This window comes from Podarcis bocagei, assembly GCF_964188305.1.
Source record: "Podarcis bocagei genome assembly, chromosome: 9".
Taxonomy (NCBI): domain Eukaryota; kingdom Metazoa; phylum Chordata; class Lepidosauria; order Squamata; family Lacertidae; genus Podarcis; species Podarcis bocagei.
In genome coordinates this window covers 33,050,625-33,073,683 of record NC_138134.1, presented here as the reverse complement: position 1 = coordinate 33,073,683, position 23,059 = coordinate 33,050,625, and the positions used below count along the sequence as shown (strand labels likewise).

Genomic DNA, 23,059 nt, shown 5'->3' with positions numbered 1-23,059 from the left:
CTGCAGTTGTAGACACATACATCTTTACATGTTAAATTCAACCTTCAATAATATCACTGCCGAAGTGCCTTCCTATCTAAAGTTAAATGTCAGCACACTTCTTTTGAGGTCATGTTAATAGCTTTAGGAATTCAGTCTCCTCTGCTTGGGAAATATCATTTTAGCCATCAGAAGCATTTATCAGAAAGCCTGAGATTTCCACAAAAGGGTAGTTTAAAACTAATGGAGGTTTATTTTTAACTTTTATTATCTTTGTACACTCTCCAACCAGATAAAGGCAGCTGTGGATTATTAAATATATTAGCTAGGCGGAAAAGATTGGACACCACATTTGAGAACATGCTAGGGGAGACAAATGTGTTTAAAGTACTTTGGATTACAAGGAATTTTAGAAGCTTATAAAAGTATGTACCTGTGGGAAAATTACTTATTATACAAAGGGCATCTTTAAATGGTGTGTTTTGTTTTTTGTTTTGTTTTGTTTTTTTAACTGAAAAATAGCTGTTCTCACAACTATTTCAAAATGGGGATAGACCAAAAATGGGTAACATATTGAGCAGTTAGGATTCTACTAAGAACATGACATGATCTACAGATGCGACCAACAAATGCAATCGTTCAGTGGCAAATCATAATAAAGAGATCATTTGTGGATGCTACCAAGCACAGGGCGAAATTATCTCTGCAGAGCCGTTGCTCCTTCTGTTGTATCTAGTTAAAGTGTTGGGGACTCCCACTACAATCTCAAGTCAATGTGTAAAGACTCTGTACCCCCTTGCTGTGATCCTGACCTGGATCAGCTTCCCCTTCCTTCCTTCCTAACTTCCTTCCTAACAATTGAAATGTACAGTAGCAGAGGCTGGGGCTCTGTTGCTCTCCTGGCTTTCTAACATGGTGGGTCGCTGGTGCTTACTGAGAAGGGAAGGGAAGAGTTGAGGCATGTGGAGCTCAGTGCATGGTGGCAGGAGCGTCAGGTTGGCTTTTCCACCCTGTGTGGACACATTATGTTGGGAAGCTGGGAGAGCAAGAGCGGTCCACCCATACCGTCTCATTGGCTGCTGTTGGAAGTGCATAGGAGGTTTTTTACAGTGCCAATTGCAGGCACTGAGGAGCTTATTGGGATTCTGCCTCCTCCCCCAGCAATTTGTAAAGAAAAATCTTGCACATAAGGTCAGACTACATGGTTAATGTCACATATAGTTTGAATTGTTTATCCTTTTGTCATATATTCATATTATATTTGATATTATTTAAAGTTTAAATAATATTATCATATGAGTAAATTGCAAAGGGATATCAGTTCAGATCTACACTTCTGCTAATACTTTTGTGTAGCATCCTATGAGCTTTTTCATCCAGGATCCACAAAGACTGGAATAAATCCCATGTGCTAGTGGGATTTTGTGTGGTCTGTGTCAGCAGTAACAAAAAGCAAGGGAAAGAGAAGTAGAATTCCCAATAGTAGACAAGATCTTCTCAGGGCTGTCTGTCCTGAGAACAATTCATTTAAAACAGTATTATTCCATTTTAAACAGCCATGGCTTCCTTCAAAGAATCATGGAAAATGTAGCTTGTTAAGGGTTTTGAGAGGGTTAAAAGGTAAAGGGACCCCTGACCATGAGGTCCAGTTGTGACCGACTCTGGGGTTGCGCGCTCATCTCACTCTATAGGCCGAGGGAGCCGGCGTTTGTCTGCAAACAGCTTCCGGGTCATGTGGCCAGCATGACTAAGCCACTTCTGGTGAACCAGAGTAGCACACGGAAACGCTGTTTACCTTCCCACCGGAGCGGTACCTATTTATCTACTTGCACTCTGATGTGCTTTCAAACTGCTAGGTTGGCAGGATTGAGAGTGTTAGAAATACCCTATTCCCTTCACAGAGTGTCAGTTCCCTCAGAGGCTTGACAATCAATCTCTCTCTCTCTCCCATGGAATTCTGGGAACTGTAGTTCTGTAGGGGTCTTCTAACGACTCTCAGCACCCTTAAACTACAGTTCCCATAATTCTTTGAGGCAAGCCATGGCTGTTTAAAGTGGGATGATACCGCTTTAAATGTACAGTTCAAATGCGGCCTGCAATTTAACTGCAGTGGTTCAAACTGCTATCTGCGCTGTGGCATCTTAAGCTCTTTCAGAGGATCGGAGCGCCATTTAAACTCAGGCAAATTTACAAAGGTTTATTCTCCCTAGCCGGCCTCTATGCTTAAATAGGCTTATTTTTGAACAGTTTGCAACTCCCTGCCTGACACAGAATAAAGAGTGGGAGGAATGGTTTTTGAATAGTTAATACATTTTGTGATTTGATTCCCCCCGCCCTTTTCTTTCTCTTATCACTGCAAGTCATCGGGGCATTTTTGTTCTTAGAATGCTACGCTGTGTCTTTTCTCCTTTAACGATGCATACAACAAAGAATGTATAGCAACAACTGCTCCCCCTCCAAAAAAGGGGGAGCAGTATATAGCACTGTTCTGGCAAGGTTTCAGAAGCCCAAGCAGCTTATGCTTTGCTTTTGATGTTCTTGTTTTCGCTGGGAGTTGCGATACCAGCCAACAGGGTTCTCAAATCACAAATGAAGAAGCTGTGCTACAATGAGCTGTCTTAGAGCCAGATTGAGAATAAAACTGTGGCATAACAGAAAGCGCCAGGAGACACAAGCGTCTAAGAATACTCTTTCCTAATCAAAATGACTTTCCTCTTTGAAGGCCTTCTCAATATTAATAGGGGTCAAGAAGCCACTGAAATAATTCTGTGGGCACATATTTGTTTCTTCGTAATAGTTAGGCAGCATTTATGCAATTCATCACCATCATTTCTCTGCTGTGTTCTGTGACTCCTTCCTCAGATTGCAGTACAAGAATGGCGCTCGAATGGTACCAAAAAAAAAGAGGTAGATTTCTCTATATCTGCATTAAAGGTATAGGATTGTGTGAGGGGTAATGGACCACAGCCATCTGTCATCCAGTCATCATCTTGTCATCATACAGACATGTTTTAGCCAAAAAATATCCACAGCATGGAAGTGATTCTGAGGTGCCTTGCGTTGGACTGAATTTCAGGCATGCAGCAGGATACTCAGTGAGTTGTTTAATTAAAGCTATATCAAAAAAAAATATTGAGTATTTATTACAAAACCCTCCTGAAATATAATGGGGGCAAGAGGAATTTCTCTGAAATTCTTTTAGAGGGACTAGCTACTTACCTCCCTTAGCCTTACAAAGTGGACAAAAATTTTCTGTCCCCCCACTTCTTCTTTTTCTTTCTTTTTTTTTAAAGATTAAGCCCCACACCTTCCTCCAGTTTCCTGTTGGCTGCACTGCATAGAATGCCTTAGGAGCATTGCATGTCATTTCACATCACTTTGCTCCCAAAGTATTCTGGGAAGTGAGGGCAGTGGAAAGCCATGCAAGACTCTCTCCACAGCTTCCTGCCCCCTGTGCTTCATGCAGAGACCCAGTAAGTGTAATGTACCTCAATCTAACCATTACCATTTATAATTGCAATGACAAGTGGTATTTTAGCAAAAAAATTTAACTGAACAGCAGTAAGGTTAGTGACAGCCTGAGCTTAGATAAAACAGGTTGCAGAATGGCTGTTTGTTATGGAGAATGGCTGTTTGTTATTGTTTCATTTTAAGGCCAAGCTAAACATTTGCTAGATGCATGGTGTCCAGCTATGTTTTTATGCATGTTTTCCTCCTCAATGACAGGTGCATGGAGGAGCAATCCATGCCAGGATAATGGCATCCAGAGAGAGGAAGCATATCTTCTTCCTCTTCAGCATAAAAAGAAGCAATGGCCCCTCCCTGTATGCATTTCAGAAGATGCACATACAGGTTGCTGTGGTTCATCAAAAAAGCTGTTAAAAAAGAGTTGATGTATCTGGCAAAATGTGGCGAAAGCAGTAGTTGTTTAGGATCAATACCAGTAAGAGAGAAAGGCAGAGCAGTCACTTAGGATGGGGTGGTTAGACTGTGGCTCTCCAGTTTCTGCTGAACCACAACTTCCATCATTGCTGGCTTGGGCTGACGGGAGTTGTAGTTCAGCAGCATCTCAACCATAGGTTAGTTACCCCAGAACTCAGTGCCCAAATGCATCTCTGTATCTAATGTGTTGCTTGCTTTTTAAAAATGCAAATTGCATCAGTTGAAAGAGGCTAACTATTAATGGAATCAGAACAGTGGTCAACACACTGTGGAGGAGCAATTTAACCCTTTCTACCCCAGCTATGATCCTGAGGAACATCCTTTCTCTGAATATACCAATGAGTGCCGATTACTATCTTGAGAACATAAATTTTCCCTAGCTCTGCAGCAAGGAAGGGAAGGCTTAAATTGCTCTTCCACACAAGCTCTGATCCTATGAATTATAAGCTCCTCCTAGCTGATGCAATTTGTATTTTAAAAATATGAACATTAGATGGAGATGCACATGGCACATCCCTTATAGATTGACTCTTTTGAACTGGAAGCAATTGTTTTAAAGCAATGGGTTCTCCCAAATTGTCCATGTTTTCTCAAAAACAAGGCCCACCATGCTCAATGAGACTTATTACCACATAAGAGTGTTTAGGATCGCGCTGTTAAATGTCTTACAAGGGAATTAAAGGGACGTCTGATATTCTGGTAAGCCCTTTGTTATAATGAAAGGACTGAGTTCATGTCAAACTATCAACTCTATAATTTGAAGGAAATTGAGGCCATCTTAAAAGGGGGAAGAGTCAATATCAACAAATCAAATGTTATATTTAATTGTTCAGCCAGCATCACAAATAGCATCACAGATTCTACATTCCTGATTTATACAACTGTCTCCAATGCTTCTAGTTCAGAATACTTGGTGTAACTATTACATAGTGATGCTGGGACCTACAGCCAGCACTCCGGCGTGCCAACAATTTAATCATTCAAGAGGTGTGGATGAGCTAATGGAACTGCAATCCCTAGTGGACTGCATTAATAAGAAAACAGTCTGAGTGATACAAGATGAATTTTCAGGTCAAAGAGCTGAGATTTGTGGGTGAGATACTGAACAATTGCGTATAAATGTTGCAGATGACTGTTGCCTTCAGGGAGATGCTAGTGTTGGACAGCAATCATAGATACTGTGTATGTCTACTGAAACAAATAAGCCAAATCAGTGGGTGGGTAATATAGTGGCTATTCTTGCAGCTCTCGCTCTCTCATTGATTGACATGTTTAGACATTGTGTTACAGAGAGTGGGAAGGAAGAGCTGCTGACTCTCAGAGTCTTGATTAAATCACTGGCAATATTTAAGACTAGCGAATTGCACATAATTACGAGGGACAGTATATGTGTATAGAGTAAGGCCTCCTTGGATCTATGCACAGATGTCTACTTCTGTGAAGTCCCTCTTGGTGAAGGGAGACGCATCCAGCGACAGGAGTGGTAGGCAAGCTTTGTGTCCTATGCAATGTCATCCCCAAATGCAGTACTTGAATATTTACTCCCTGGGAAGTGAATGGCATGCTGTTATTTTTTGGAGAAGGGTAAAGAGTTGTATTCTGGTCCAATCTGCCACTGTTATCCAAGGCAGGGACCATGTTATCCCCTGCACACATGTCATGACCCCAGCCCAATAATACTTGAATCTGCAGTCCTCATACAACAGTAGCCCCAATAAGGAAATAGATCCACTCCCCAGTCTTTCCCATATGGCTCCACTGCCATTTGAGCTAACGTATTGTCTGCTGAGCCTTGAAGAGACACCTGTACCTCCAGATTCTATGAAAACAACTGTTGACTCCTTGATGAATCAGGAGCTTCCCCCCAGTTTGAGATCCTGCTGCCAAAGGTTACAGAAAAAGGCAACAGCCCTTTAACTGGAGCACCAGGCAGGTAGAACATCAGTCTTAATCTTTAAAGGTTGAATTAAAAGCCAAATATTTTTGTTCCCATCCAAAATATTTCTTAAGGAATGCTCAAATGAATCCCTCCACATATTCAATGAACATGGTAGGAGTTAGCGATAAAGCACCCACTGATCACACCTCTTCCATACCATATGCCACTGATACGTTGAAGCATATTGATGCATGTGTTTGTGAGTGTCATGTTGCTATGTGCTTCTGAATATTTTGTGCTACTGCTTGTGGCAAAGACCTTCAGTCACTGGAGGCATAAGATGAATAATCAAGCCAAGCTTCTTCTAACTATATAATTTCTAAGACATCTAGCTAACACCATCCATTTCTTCGCATGCCCAGGCAGAGACTCCCCATCCCCAAGAGCCTACCCAGAAGAAATGAATGACTCATGACAACATGTTATGGGATTAAATTGGCCACAACTTTTATTTAAACTTTCAGATATAGGAAGACCTTGGCTAGGCATTGGGCATCCCTCCCAGTCCCCAGCTGGGGATCTGGGGCACATCAGGGTTAGTCAGAATTGTCTGGGGACAGGGCTGGCTCTGGAAGATGTTTGTTTACACAGAGAGCCCCACCCCAATTTCGCCACAATGCTGACAACCTTTCAGTGCACTGACAACCTTTCAGTGTATGGCCAGTGACTCCCCTCCAACCCAGCCCCTTTAACGGGGAACCCTGGGATCGCCGCCACGGAGCGTGCATGTCACCACTGCACGCACTCTCCCCCCTGGGGAAAACAGACTAAAGGATTTTGCCCAAGGCCTAAAACCACCAAAGTTGTGACAATTTGCTACAGGGAAGGCGAAACCTGCCAACGCAGGGGAAATCCTTCCCGGTCCTTTAACAGCAACCATCATAGGACCGTAGCAGCGCCCATATACCTGTAAGGAAAAAGTTAACCAATAATAATAATAATAATAATAATAATAATAATAATAATAATAATGGCATTAAATAAAGGGAGGATGAGGTGGGTGAAGCTCTGGAGCTAACTGCGTGCTCACAGGTTGTTATACTCGAAGAGCGGACTAAGTGAAAACTGCTCACTTTTGGTCCACTCCACTGGCTCTGCCTCCCCGCACCACAAATAGGTTTATTTGAACTGAGGTTTGGTGGGAACCTCAAAAGGCAGTGACGTGGGGAGGCAGACCAGTAACTTTGCCAGAGAGTCTCAAGGGACTGGGGTACTGCGCGCAGCCATGCAAAGGACACCCTCCAGTTGATGAGAGAGTGGTTATTTTGGTAGTTCCTGAGATACCCTTTGTCCCCTTTGTTATTACTGCATAGTGATTGTTTTGGTGGTATACCACTGATTCCTAGACGATTTTGTAAATAAATGGTAATATGCCATTGGTTCCACTCCTCTGACATTTTAATACAGAGAATCATTGCCGTAGTAGGAGATCCTTAGAATCTCATTTAAAGGGGTTCTTTTATCTTTGTATTTAATAATGGGAGAATATAAAGTACATCTAATTAATCATCTTGGAAATCATGTTTTAATAACTAAGTTGTTTTTGTGCTTTGAACAAGACAAGGGATTAAAACAGTGATTTAACTTTAGTACCCTCTTCATCATAGTTTCTCATGCCACAGAATTATTTTTCAGTCAGCCTAAAACACATGTTCTTTGTATGTTTTGTGATGTATAAAATCAATGAATGAATCTGTTTTGCAGTTTGCAGGTGATTGGGCTGAGTAATGGAGGGGAAGGAACTAGGTATGCTAAGCTGAGCTAGGCTGAGATGCTTGGAGAAAACATGGGATATAAATGTAATAAAATAAAGAAATTAATGTTATATGTATTTTTAAGGAACTGAGAAATAAAGCTAAGAAAAGGTTAAAAAAAACATAACAAGAGTATATGTTTGCATCAAAGCAGATGGTTCTGTCGTATCCAAAATGCCTATAGGTGGGGCATTATCTGATGCTGTCTTGTGCAAAAGTCACATGTATCACCCCAGCTATGTCCCAGAAAATGATGGTTGGGGTCAGCATCCTCATTCCAAGCCACTTGGATGCACTGGCTTTTTGGGATTTATCACAGTGCTTCAGTGTGATCCACTGTAGTAGTTTCATACGTTTGAGACTTGAAGCAGATAAAAAAAGGGGGGAAAGTAAACACAAATTGAAATATATTGTGTTTCTGCAGTGTTGTGATTTCTAAGCCTCCTTCCTGAGATTTGAAGGCGTAACTTAAGGTGTTTCTCTTCATCTATTCAGAAAGGAATATAAAGCTTATAGATTAAATGTAACACACCCACTAGGGTGGCTTGGCGTTCTCCCTGAACATGAAAAAGATTGAAATATACAAATCAGCTGTCATTCTCCTTTCCATCCTTCCCCAGCTCATGATTAATTCCCAGTGTTCCTTGCTTCTGAGCAAGCTGCCTGTTTCTGTATTACCTGATGAAAAGGAACCTAATAAAATGTGAAATTAATCAAAACGAGGGTGTAGCAAACTGGTAACTGCAATCTTCAAAACGCTTTCAGTGAAATATTTAGAAGACTATCACAGATAGTACAGCCAGTTAAAGGCTGATCATGCCATTCAGTCTAATGAGGTTTTTGCACAGCTGTTTCATACTGATGATGTCTTATCTATTTTGGAATAGCTGCCATTATCAGCAACTGCAGAACTAAAAGAGCATCGCAGGCTCATTCGATGAATGTTGTTCCTTTTTCACTTTCACTTCCTCCAACAAGCTACACTCATCAGCTTATGGAGGCTGAACTATTTCTGTATAACATAAATCCAACACTGACATGTTATAGCTGGCAGGGTATTGTTTTCAGATTGATGGCAGCCATATATATATTTTCCAATTTTGAAAGCTTTCATTTAATTGTTTTCTAATATTAATTTGAAATGTGCTTCTGTTGCAAATACTTGCATCAGGCAGATGTTTGTGACAGCACTGCATATCTACACAACATTCCAATAATCTCTCTATTCCTATCATATATTTAGCAATTATCTTTTAACTTCCTTCCCACTTGGCATGCATCAGAAACTTAAGTATAGACGGATTGTGACTCTATGCAGGGAAGGCAAATTTTATTAGCCTTGTTGTGAATTGCAGTGTGTAGCACAGAGGGACCCAGCACAATGTTGACTTCCTTCCAAACTAGTTCATACTACACTACAGTATGTAGCATCAGTATTCAAAGATTTTTTAATAACAAAAGCTACTGGGTGATCTGGTAAAATCCATGAAGTAATACTAGCCCTCTCATATTTTATTGACTTCTTATGGCCAGGCCAAAAGCAAACTGGAAAGGGCTGGGGAAAGTTTGCATCCTGCAAGCAATGCTCAACCACTTTGCCAGAAAGGAAGAGTGAGCTGGTCCTTAATAACTATCGCCTCCGTTCAGTGTTGTTGTTTAAAAGGGCTTAGCACTGCCTTATTTAAAAAGCCAGTAAGTCTCCCAAAGTGAAGGATTAGCTCTTTTAAAATAAATAAAAAGTCCAAAGGAGTCCAAAAAGCAGTCTACAGCAGATTGCCTTGATAACAAGATTCTGAATCAAGTCTCCAGGTAGATCACTGCCTAATAAACGAAATGTTTTGTTGTTCCGAGGCTGCAGAGCTTTGAAAAAGTTTGGGTAACATTGAAATTGTTGGAACAGATGGAATATGGACTTACTGACGTTGTTGTTTTCATAATATTCTGCAGTGCAGGAAAGCTAAAAAGTCCCTGTGAAGAGTTATTGGAATAAGCAGTTTTGAAAACTGAAAAGCTGCACATTCAAAGAGAACCGCAATGGATCGAAAAGTTGTATTGTGTTGCCTGCAGCTTCCCCAAATATGCTGAGGTTCTTCAAAGGCAGTTGAACAACAGTGCTCCTGTCTGAAGAATTTCATCTTACCAAAACTCAAATTTATCTGAATGTGAAGCTTTAAACTGATATGTTGACTTGGCATAGTTCTATCCTAATCCTTGTTCTTAGGAGCAAATATCACTTTCCATGGGCAATTCAACCTCTTACACAGGTGTAGCACCCCATTAACTTCAGTTGGAGCTCAGTTGTTTAACTGCCAATTTAGGGTAAAACATTAGCATTTCCTAAAAGTAAACAATGTATTTTTCATGTCATTCCATCCTAATACCAGTCAATCCCAATAACTGCTGATGTATTCTCATGAGAACATTTTTTTTCCACACACACAAAACTTTCAGGGAAATTTTATTTTGTTTATTAGATTTATATACTTCCCTTCAACATAATATCTAAGGGTGGTTCACAGAATAAAACATAGAGAACAGAAGTCAAAATTGGGGAAAGGAGATACTGAGACATATTCATTCATTTCTAAATGAAAGGTAATTGATTTGTAAAGCTCTATAGATGGCCGAGATACGTGCATTCATTTTATACTATATGTAAAATAATATGTATATTACCACATCAGTGGACAGTGATATTTAAGCAAGATTTGTGCAAAAGAAACCAATTGCAGCAGAACAGAACAGAAAATAGCGGCTCAAAATGTCAGAATTTATTGAAGCACATTTATACATGTCTACTTCTAGAACTTTCTATTGAATGAGGGGATATAGATTATTTTAATGCTTCTTGAGCAGAATATATGTGTGCATGCTTAATAGAAAAGAAGCTCTAGAGAAGGGGTGGCTATCCTGTGTCCCTCCAGATGCTGTTGAACTACAAGTCCTGTCATCCCTGACCATTATCCACACTAGCTGAGGCTGATGGGAGATGGAGTCCAACAATGTCTGCATAACCACAGCTTAGTCTACAGTATTCATTTTCCTCAGAAGACTGATGGTTCAGAAGATGGTGCAGAGGAACAAGCATCCTGAACTCTGAAGCTTGAAAGTTTTAATCCCCATTCCAATGTCACACTTAATGGGATCCTCATTGGTAGCTTCAATAAAAACAAAGCAATGAAACAAACTATCTGTGGAGAATGACCTGCTGCTGTGTGTTTCTTTGATTCAACCCAACATAAAGTAATTAACTGATACCAAAAAAATGCAAGTGCCTCATTAAAGAACTCTGTTAAAAGTGAACTTTGTTTTATAATTAAAACGTATTTATAGTTTGTGTCTGTTTAAAAATAAAACTTCAGTCTAGGACACAAATGTATTTTCTTGTGAAATTTTCCTCTTAATCATACCACATCAACTAACCACAAGTTAAGAACCACACGTATAGCTGATGAGGGTGTCCTAGAGCTGGCAAAACTACAGAAAAGGGCCACTGAGGCTGTAATTCTATGGACACTTAACCTGCAAGAAAGCCCCATTAAACACAGTGAGCCTCATTTCTGAGTAAATATTAATAGGCTTACTCTAAGTAAGGACACATAGGATTGCACAAATATATTAATGGCACAGAAAGCTTGAAGAGGATTAATTATTACATTTGCCCAGGTCTTCCTCTAATTTCCCAGATAGAAGCTTTTGTCCTCACAGCAGCCCTGTGAGGAGGTTAGGCTTAGACCAGGGTAGTCCAGCTTTCCATACCAAGTGGGCCGCAAAAGTACACAGGACTGGGGGAGCAAGGCCAAAATTGGAAGTTTCTCCCCAGCCCTTTCTCTGCCTTCCCAAAGCTGGCTAAGCGACTGTGGGAAGGAGGCACAAAGCTCTAGCAGCGTCCTTGATCTTCTGATCATCTCTACATGTGACATTGGAAACAGGGCATCTCCGCTGCCTGCCACACCATTAAATCACAACCTTTCTCTTTTCTGACAGCAGTTTGTTATTTTTTGTAGAGTTGTGAAAATTTGTGGTACATTGGGACCATTTGGGGTGAGTGGTGCAGGTATTAGGAATGATTTTCCACAATGCCAGGAGTAGCTTAAGGTATGTTTTAAAGAGATTTTTAAAAAATAAAAATAAAATAGAAGTATGTCAGAGAGGGTTTCAGGCAAAGCAAAGCAAATGTCAGCAAAATGACAGGTTGCAAAATTGGAGTGACTTTTCACAATCTCATAAATATGTAAACCTTGGCTTAGTTGACAAGTTATTGTCAAGAGCAATTTGAAATTGTTACCATTAATTATGTCATATGGGTGTCATTTAGACATTGGTGTGTTAACAATGATCGGATAATGTACGTACGACATTCACAAAGTATTTATTTCTATCACAAAAACCATGCCTCTGTTTCTCAGGCCACAAAATCGCTTAGCTCATTTAACATTCCAAGACATCTTACCACTTGAACTCCTTGGGAAAGAGTTACTATATAAATTTTACCTGTATAATGAGTACGTTGGTTTAAACACATACACACTTCAGAAACAGAGGAGAAATTATGAGGCTGCTTATGCTATATAATCTTATATATGCTATATAATCTCAGATGGAGATATTTATGAGGCCAGTCACAGATCTTATTTCTTAACATGTCCTCAATTGTGTTCTTATTTACAAAATAGTAGCTTTGAGGTAGGAAATATATTCTGTTCAGGCCACATTCAATTCCTGAAGCACTTTCTTTGACACTGGGTCTGAGTACAAAACTTCAGCTTCACATATTTTAAAAAGAAAACAGTTAGGGTGTGTTCACACCATGACTTCAGTCACATTTCATTTGTGTGTCTTCCTCGCTCCCTCTGAAATAATCTTTAATATTTAGGGCTGGTGCAGAATAGTGACTAAGAGAGGAAAACATGGATCAGGAAGTTCCTGGTTCAAATCTCATGTCCGCAATCAACTCATTAGGTGGTCTTAGGCAAGCCATTCTCTCTCAGCCTTAGTCCTCCCAGCTATGTTATGGGGGATCGTCATACTGACTTACCTTACAGCAGGCATCCCCAAACTCGGCCCTCCAGATGTTTTGGGACTACAACTCCCATCATCCCTAGCTAACAGGACCAGTGGTCAGGGATGATGGGAATTGTAGTCCCATAACATCTGGAGGGCCAAGTTTGGGGATGCCTGCCTTACAGTGTTGTTGTAGGGATTACAACCAGAAGAGGGGCCACCAACCTTTCCAGAACAGGGTTCACATTTGCAATTTTTAGAAAGTTCAGTGCACCCCCCCACGGCAAACAAAATTCACTGTAGTCAACTGAATACAACCAATCACGCCCTAGGGGCCCCCCAACCTCTGATCCTGGCATCCAGCTAAAGTGTGGGCTTGTTTTACGGGGGCATGTTGAGTGTAGGAGAGAATGAGCCAATGTAAACCTGAACTGGGCAATGCCAGGGATGGTTGTGGGCAGGATTCCTGTTTTGCACTAGATGACCCCCGGGGTCCCTTCCAACTCTACAGTTCTACGTTCTGCTGCTTGATTTCCTCTCTGCATCTGTCCATGCTCTTCTTCCAGTCCAGCTCTTAAAGGAGCATTGCTCTCACATCTCCCTTTATCTGATAATCAAATGGATAGCACCTATCCATTGTATCCAATAATATGTTCCAAGAAAAAAACAGCAGTATGAATGTGAAAGAAAACAAAAATCATCCCCACTCCCCCTCACACACAAATGAATATATTGTGGCCCTTTGGGTTGTCTTGTAGGTCTTCTTAGGAGTTTTCCGCCCAGGGTAGGATATTTCTGGCTTTTGCTGCAGTATACCATCACATTGTTGAGAATCTGCTTTCTCAGCATGTCATGGTGCCCTGGGTTCAAGTTCCTCAGCGTTCCCTTCTATGAGTTGAAGATGCCATCTGTTCATCCTGTACGATTCACCACCCAATGTCAAGACCCTCTCATCCCACCCGTCTGGAGCTTGATAAACCATATGGATGTTTTTTGTTCCATAGCAGGAGCGCAGAGCAGGGACTGGCAAGGCACATGTTGAGCACCCCCCCTCCCTGTCAGTTCTTGATGCATTTTGCACTGGTGATTGACTGGAATTGTTTCACTGGTTATTTCAGTCTTGGATGTTTATAGTTTAATGTTTTAATGGGGTTGTTTTATTGCTCGTTTTAATTATGGTATATTTTTAATTATTCTGTATTGGTTTTTATGTTTTGTAAAATGCTTAGAAGCCACCTGTGTATTAAGCAGTGTGTGTGTGTGTGTGTGTGTGTGTGTGTGAGAGAGAGAGAGAGAGAGAGAGAGAGAGAGAGAGAGAGAGAGAGAAGGAGAAGAAGAAGAAGAAATGTGTAGGCGTCATTCATACCCTATTTGCCTCAATTCAGATAAATTACCGTATTAGAGGAGGAGAAACATCAAATACAGTGGTACCTCGGGTTACATATGCTTCAGGTTACATACGCTTCAGGTTACAGACTCCGCTAACCCAGAAATAGTGCTTCAGGTTAAGAACTTTGCTTCAGGATTAGAACAGAAATCGTGCTCCGGCGGTGCGGCAGCAGCAGGAGGCCTCATTAGCTAAAGAGGTGCTTCAGGTTAAGAACCGTTTCAGGTTAAGAACAGACCTCTGGAATGAATTAAGTACTTAACCCGAGGTACCACTGTAGTGTTACCACTGATTTTCTGGGCAGTGCCTTTGCATCTTTAACAACTGCATGGCAGGCAGAAAATCAAACTCTGTAACTTTCACTATCACTTCATGCTGCACTGTTTTAATTTCTTGTGACCACATAGCTACTTTAGGGCCAGGCCGTGTCAGTGGGGCAGGCGCAATTCTAACATATGAGCAGGAAGGTTGGCAACCTTGATTTAAGTGCATCTCAGGGAGCTGAACCAAGCATTTGAGCATTCTGCTTGGGCACACTTAATTACCAGGAGAAAAAAGCAACTGTCTTGCTGCTATTCTTTCTATAAACTCATGTCTGCATTAAATGAAGATAAAGATGGCCACACACACACACCTACAATGGAGAATTTGTTTATAGGCTATCAGTAAAGGGGCCATAATGCTGCCCTTCATCATTGCTTGTCATACCACTGACAACCTATAAAACTTCTGCTTCTGCATAACTCTTGATTTGTCTGTTCCTGTGCCAGCTTAGACCCTGGCAGGTGCCTGGCATGTATCAGCAGTATGATTTATTACCTCATTTAATAAACAATGTGAAGAAAAGAATGAGATATTTTCTTTTAAAATTACAAATTAGGAGACTCCTCTCTCTGTTTAATGACAAGAACCCTGGCTTCGTCTCTATTTGAGGTGCTCCATTTATTGCCCGGGCGGTGGGGATGCTGCCTGTTGTTGTTGTTGTTGTTGTCGCTCTCCAGCCTGTCCCTGGAAGTGAAATTTATGCAATACCCCAGCATACAAATGAAAGCATCCTAGCTGAATATTATATTGACATGGCAAGCTTTCCTGAATGGATTCCACTGACAATAAATAGCCTGGATGTCTTGTCTCCCCAAGATTTAATGGCCATTTCATTTCAGTTGGATTTCTCTTTTCCACATAACAATATCATTCTACAGAAAAATTGCCCGGACATTTCCCTCCCCACCCCACACCCCCGCTTCTACTCTTGACACAGAGTATGTAGGTTTATGGGAATGCTAGACTTTGCCAGCTTTGAGCAGACTTCCCAACTTTCCATGCAACCACTTCATGCTCTGAACAAACCAGTTGGACAGTCATGTCCTCTTTCCAGAGAAACCTGGCAACTGTCATTCTGTGAAGTATATGTAAACAAGGAGCATGTTAGTGTCTCTAACCCCCACTACCTTCTGAAAATATGCAGCCAATAGTCAGAGTAGGTCTTGGACTTTTTGTGAGGTTTTTCCCACCTGGTGCCTGCCTCTTCTTCTTGTTGGATGCCTCACGCCCTTACAAGTACAGATTGCTCTGTGATCCATGGCTGTCAGTATCCAGCTCATTTGATGCCCAAGCCCCTCTGAATCTGCCCCTCTTGGCTCAGGACTCAGACAAATCCAGTGCACAACCCTACTATTTACACAACAAACCATGCACACATGCTTGCATCACATTCACACAGTTAATTGCATTCATGGCTAGCTTAGCCCATGATGGTAGGAACAGGTGAACTTTTCCATTTCAACTTCTGTTCCTTTTGCATTTTTCAAATCTTATGTTCAGTTCTCTGCGTTTCCACACAAGTTTGCATTTTAAAAAGAAGGCATTGTGAAAATTATTTAGCATGTTGGTGTGAATTTCTCCACACTATTTTGCCTAAATGCACATCTTTGCAAATAATTCTTTTTTGTGTTATTTTCACTAATATATGCATTTTATGCACTTTACCCTAATATATGCATTTTGTTACACATTACTTGGCTAGAGAATTGCATTGCAAACTTTGGAAAGTGTGGATTTTAAAGGGTGGGTGTGCTTTGGTTCACTTATTGTTTTGGAAAGAGTTGATTAGGTAGGTTCACTTTAAATGACTACTGGGTCAATTTGGGGGGGCTGGGGGCATTCTTAACAACTGTAGATACATATGGTTTGATCTGTTCAAAGAAAGAAATGAATTGGATAGGGTGAGGTGCTTCATGCAGTGTTTTTTTTGTTATGAATGTACTCAATAAAGTTGTTTTTTGAAAGGGCAAAACTGCAGGCGGTGATGCAATTCTGTTGTTTACGCTGAATTAGAAGGCAAAAAGAGAAAGGGAAAACTCCCAAAGGCACCGTCTCCTGATGCAAACACAGAAGGATTGAATAAGACAAAATACTGCTTGCTTTTATTAGCAAAGTCTTTGCAACTGTTCACTTGCTACAAGCTGTTGTCCAATTGCTGAGATTGCTCTAAAGTTGATTCCGTCTTGGCCTTACCCGTCAAAGCCTGTCAGTTATCCTGACTTCACAGCCCAATGTTAATATTTTTTTCCTGTGTCTTTTTGCATAATTAACAGGACTAGCAAGCCCACTTGGAAAGGGCATCATTTACAAAACCATATGCCAGAATGTTCATCTGGCCTTAGGCAGAAGGCACTGGAGGGTCAATGAACACCCTGCAGACATTTTGGCTGTGATTATATGGTAGATGGAAGTTTGCCAACAGTGAATGTGCTGTGAAAAGGTCTAAAATGTCACTGGCTTCCTCTGTGTGTTTAAACGAAGAACATTTGCAATTTATGAAGCATTTCAGAACGGGTTCTACAAATAATAAGGAACTCTGAATGAGCTAGAAAGGAAAGCTATTGAGTTCTGTGTTGGTAAATATTATGTGGTGTCCAGTGTCATATGTTCTCAGCTCAACTGTTCATAGGTAATGTTTTCATGTTCTCCTCCATGTCTTTGCAGAACACTTGAGAGAAAAGCTGGAGGAATATATGGCACGTTTTGTCAAAGTGAGAATTGTACGCACCAAAAAACGGGAAGGGCTCATTCGCACCAGACTACTTGGAGCGTCAATAGCTAAAGGAGAAGTCTTGACCTTCCTCGACTCCCATTGTGAAGTCAACGTGAACTGGCTGCCTCCTTTACTTAGTAAGTCATACTGGAACTTACAACATTAGGGTTTTCATGGTACTGAAACATATACTTTATCTCATGAATACATTCAGGATGCACAATGTGGCTACCAACATTTTATTTAGTACAACCAGCCAACAGCATCTATAACTCACCTGTATATTTGGACCTGGAAGTGAAACTTCCTAGATTGTAATGCAAAATAGGATTAGAAGAAACATGAATAGAATTAAAATGTTTAGGATGGAACTCTTATTCATTTGGGCTGAATTCAGCACTGGTAGCTTTGAGTCGCCCACTAGTGGATCTTGAGGAGGCATGTTTTGAAGCAGCCTTCCCCAATCTGGTGTCACCCAGATGTTTTGGACCACAACTCTCATCAGCCCCAGCCAGCACAACTGTTGTATTCTGAAACATTTGGAAAGCACCATGTTGGGGGACAGCTGTTTTAGAACATCTGCCCACATACTGTGCCTTTTATATAATTATTTGTTTATGTTGTCCAACCTAGTGAGGCTGGATGAACAACAATGGAATACACAGCACTTGAACCAGGAGGACAACATGTCCACTTGGATGATTCTGACACATCTGCCTGGAAAATAATTCAGAACTGTTATATTTGGGGGTTACTTCACTGGAACTTTGGAAATCTGAGCGTGTTGACCATTTACCATCTTAATCAATGGCCATTTACCATCTTCATCAGTGGCTCCCACCAAGAGAAGCTATCATAGCTATGCATCTAATATGTTCTACGGGCTCTCTGTTTTGTTTCGTTGGTGCTGGTCATTGGCCGCAACAGAAAAGATTTGATTTGATTTGACCTAAGCTCCAGATTTTGCATTTTTCATGAATGTTGTAATACAGCTCTCAGCAACTTAACTATACATCAAAATATACATGCTGAGAGAAAATATACTTTTTAAATATTTGAGATGGGTATGTTGCTCAGATTAAAACATCAACAGAACAGAATTCTGTGTCAAAGTGACACAGGCGAGAATTAAATAGATATGCTCCTCCCTTGCATCTGCCCTCAGCTGCTATCAGAGAAGAAGCTGAGTTGCAGAAGTCTGATGTTCATATTTTAGGAGCCAGAATGAGCAGTATTTTCTCAGTGCATTCTTGCTGTACACACTCAAAGCTAAAATGACAATTCTTTTGCTTTCTGGTTTTTATTTTTTATTTTTTGCTTGCTCGCTGACTCCTTAGGTGACAGATTGGGGACAGCTTAGAGCAGCAAAGTGACAGAGATATAGATGACTTGACTTCTGTGGGTCTCGCTGGGATGTGACTCTCTTTGAAGAACTATAATGGCTTCTAATAACAGGCCGAGTGCGTCAAGCCCGTTGCAGATAGAGGCCGGATGCAGATTTGAAAACTGAAATGATTTTAGGGCCATGGGGAGATGCTGAGGCAATTTTCAAAACTTTGAGGGGCGGGGGAAGAGGAGAAGTAAAAGCCTAAGGGATTTACTTTGCGGTAAATGTGATAGATGGCTTGGCTAGACGTACCCTCTTTTTTGTATTTTTATGCTTTCGTCTTTCAGATCAGATTGCACTAAACCATAAGACCATTGTGTGTCCCATGATCGATGTCATTGACCACAATCACTTTGGGTACGAGGCGCAAGCGGGAGATGCCATGCGTGGAGCCTTCGACTGGGAGATGTACTACAAAAGAATACCAATTCCGCCAGAGCTCCTCAGGGCTGATCCCAGTGACCCTTTTGAGTAAGTAGCAGCGATACCAAGCATTAGAATGAGACATCGCAGGCAGCAGTTGCAAGAACTGTGGCTGCAGCAATAGAGGCAGGGCCTTCTGGGCAAATTAACCTCAAATTAAAGATGGCAAGTGGGAAGCTACAACAAGCAAGAGAATGGTGGGAAAGGTCAGGATGTGGAATCACAAAAAGGGGCAGATCACTCTCTAGAGTTCCACTGCCCCCCTGCTCTCATTTGAGCAAGGAAGAATCCAGCTAGCAAAAGATTCCTGTTCTTTACTCTTAGCAGGGGGGAATATTGGGAGTGATTGGGGAATAAATGCATCTGTGCTGATTTTCTTTACTATTCCATGGAGTAGCCTTTGAAGAGACATTAGTTTATTATTTCTTTGCTAGGGATTGATGCAACAGATGAATCAAAAGTAAGCTTGTTTTCAGCTAGCAAAGCCCCTATGTATGATTGATGGTGTTGCTGCCATATACATCCTGCTATAATTTAAACACAGGGGTATAAGGCAGCTGACTTGTGAATAATCTCAGATAAGCCATCGTCTTATCCCTGGTATTGGGTGGATGAGATAATTCACAGTAACAATCTCCCAAGGCGCCACAAAGTTGAGTCCATTTTTGCTTTGATTTTATTTTTGCCTGTCATGCAAAGGGGGATTTATCCTCATCAGCCAAGAAAGTGAGAGGAGAGGGCACCAAGGGAGAGGAAGTGGAGTTATGGCCAGCGATCAAAACCACAAGCTAGTTAAACTGAAGTGCTTAGTATTCAGAAGCTGATTCAGTTCTTTTCACGTTAGAGGGACTAAATCAGGAGACGTTCAAGATGCTGCACTTAAATGGAGTCCAATGTATGCAACCAAATGACACTAACGTCATCAAACACCATTATTTTGTGCATAGATGCTGGTTACTCTTATTAAAGTACCAAGTAGCATTCAGACATGATAGCTGCCTACTTTCCTAGTTCCTTTCCATTTTACAACTATGAACAGGCAAGAAAGGGTATATGATTACTGTGGTCAAGCCCTCTTGGACAGTGGATTTGCATTCCTGAAATAACCACAGCAAGAAGACTAAGGCTGTGGGAAAGCAGGGAATCCCTAGCCCAATGACCCATTGACCCACACCAGCTTGACAAAGCACAGCAAGGTCGGAACAAGAGAGAACATGGTAAGATAAAGCTGAATGTAAGGCAAATCAGGACAATCTGGGAGCTTATTGGTCCAGCAAATGCCTGGAGCCAGCTGTGATGTTAAGTAGATTTATGGCAAAGACAGTGTCCCAGTCTCTTCCTCCTTGTAGGAACACTGTGGGTTTAAAGGAACAGTATTTTATTCTGAAGGTTTGTACTGAAGCCTTCTGCTGCTTCTGGTCATTGCATGGCAGTAGAGGAATAGCCTTCCCAGCTGCATGTGCTCCTGGAATTCAGTTCGGAGTCACAGGTTTGAGGTTTGCCTAACTTCCAGGCACCAGGGATGGAGGGATTGTCTTCCCCTACATAGAAATTTGAATCAGCCTCTCCCATGTCCTAATCCAAACACTCTCTAGCCACTACACTACTTTGCTGAAGTTCAGTTCCAGGACATCAACAAAATTTCACCACCAGTCTTGAAGCTTTACACTTTTCCAAAAAGTGTGCTCAATTGCTTTAAGCACAATTGATCAGCCCATTTGTTTGGGATTATCAAGGCTTGCTCTTTTCTTAGAGGAACTGGTTTCAGATTTACATTATGTTCCTAAAGTTTGGTAGTACATAACTCCCAGCGGAGGGACATGTGCAACTTTAAAGGGAGATTAAAATCTGTTTGTTCTGTTTAAAAGTCTAAGAACTATTAATGCCTCCCCTGGTACTTCTAGCTTTTAACTGCATTTCACTCCTCAATAAATCTACCTGCTGCAATAAAATAGGGAGCACACGACTGCAGGCCATGTAAACAGCACCAACAGGCCATACCTAGAGGTTTGCATATCCGTTTGCTTTACAAAAAGTCATAGAGCTGAATGGAACCTCAGGGATCATCCAGCTCAACCTCCAGGGCAATAAAGCAAAGTAAACTTTACTCTTCCAAAAATGATCAAGTGATAGTTCTGTCTTAAAATGACTTCCTTTGCTTTGGTTAAATGCACCAGTGAAATTATATGCAGCTTCAGCATGCAACATGCCCCCTTCTCCCTATACGCATAACTCCCTTTTTATTGAAAATAAAAAAATGTGACAATCTGATGTGTAAATGTGGAGAAGTAAATGGAATAATGAGAAACTGAGGGAAACCAACAACTTTGCCCATCCCTAGACTGGATGCAAAACAAGGCTCTGACAGTCTGGCTGGATGCAAGGCAGGCCAAGCAGCTTCAAGCTAGAGGTAAGGCAGGGCTTTGGTTGGATGCAAGGCAACTTCCATGTTATCTCAACTCTGGGTTCTGAAATGGCATTTTAGGCCTGTCCTTGTAATCAATCAAATGGTAAACTAAAAAACTTAAGACTTCACTGGACAAAGTTATTACGGAAAACAATGCAGAGGAAATAAGTTGAGGATTGCTGGGGTGGGGAGGGGAGAGATACTTTGGGCTGGCCCTGTGTGTCCTGCTGTTTTAAAACAATATATCAGCAACAGTCCCTTGTTTAATATCAGCATCAGCCATCTTTACCTCACAAGAGGGCGGAGGGCAGTTGCTTGTGAAGCAAACAAATCACTGGGGTCAAGGAGACCCAAGACACTTGACAAGAGGATGTGGAGGATAAACTGGGGTGGGGTGAGGTAATAGGTCTTGCCCTCTTTTATGTATTTGGAGAGTGCAGGTAAGATGATAGTAAGCCAGTTCCCATAGTCTTTTGAGACAGAATGCTGAATTCCAAACAGCTGAAAGAAAACTCCCACTCATGGATTTGAGGGAAAGTGTGTGAAGTGAGGACCATTTCCTTAACTTTCCATGTGCTTTGGGATAGTGGAGTCCAGAAACAGCACGCTAGGTGGGGAGGAACCAGTGCACTAGCTTCCTGGCAGGTGGATCGCCTTTGCTTACTGGGAAGACAGGGGGAAAGAGGGGAGATTGGTGCGCTGCAAATGCACTAGTGGAGCCAATCTGGTGCTCCTGCCATTGTGTCTGCACTACACCAACCTTCCCATCACCTTGCCCTCTTACTCATCAGAAGCAACAGCAACCCCACCTGCTGAGAAGGTAGGATAGCAGCTCCGCCCCACTGTCTGAGCCACTTCCAATTGTTCTGCATTCCCTTGCCTGCTGAATCCTGAAACACCAGGCTTGACTCTGAAATGAAGCTCTCAGAACAAAACCTGCCACCACAAACTATTCTACCCTGTCCTTATTACTGACATAAAACACAGGAAGTAATTAGCTGGTATAGAGTGAAAGTCACTGTTTTGTACGTTTAATTTGATTTTATGCTAAAGACTGCATTTGGTTCTATTTAATTAAAACTCCTTTGGTTAATAAGTTTCCTATGGATTCAAGGATTTCAAACGGTTGCCCCTACCTTTTGAGAAAATGCTTGAAGATGCTAATGAGGTTAGTATAAGTAGGGTATAAAAAGAATAAACAAGGGGGGGGCAGATACTGCCTAATGACTGCACACACTTTTTTAAATTGAATTTTGTTCTTAAAAAAAAAAGAGGCTTCAGCTTGCAAAGGTAATCTATAAAAGTATCCAAAAGTAAAATGGAGCAGGTTAGAAAACAGTTATCGGCTTTAAAGATAAAGAGAAAAGGCATATAGCTCCAGGCTCAGTTAAGCAGAAAATGAACATCTGATGCCTTTCTTAGTGTTGCCCCTCTATGAGTGGTCTAGTGGGTGGCAACCCAAGAACAGGGTTTTCTGTGGTGACTTCCTGTTTATGGAATGCTCTCCCCACGGGGGCTCACTTGGCACCTTCACTACATATCATAATAAGAACAAAAACCCCACAAATACATTTAAAAGGCCATAGATTGTTTACTCAGTGCCTCAAGATTTTGATGGCAATGATATTACTGGGCACTGGAAAAAACTGCACTCATGAAAAGTGCTACATCTACAATAAATTGCCAAGTACAGTGGTACCTCAGGTTAAGTACTTAATTCGTTCCCGAGGTCCGTTCTTAACCTGAAACTGTTCTTAACCTGAAGCACCACTTTAGCTAATGGGGCCTCCTGCTGCTGCT

The 23,059-nt window shown here is 41.4% G+C and overlaps 1 protein-coding gene across 4 annotated transcripts in view; it reads left to right on the top strand.

The window, feature by feature from the left end:
* Window positions 1–23,059, top strand: part of GALNTL6 (polypeptide N-acetylgalactosaminyltransferase like 6) — a 474,855-nt gene that overhangs the window by 363,211 nt on the left and 88,585 nt on the right. For all 4 annotated transcript variants that reach the window (XM_081208891.1, XM_081208894.1, XM_081208893.1 and 1 more), the window contains exons 6-7: window positions 16,994–17,179; window positions 18,717–18,900. In XM_081208891.1, coding sequence (XP_081065017.1) covers window positions 16,994–17,179; window positions 18,717–18,900 — 370 coding nt within the window. The remainder of the gene's footprint in view (window positions 1–16,993; window positions 17,180–18,716; window positions 18,901–23,059) is intronic.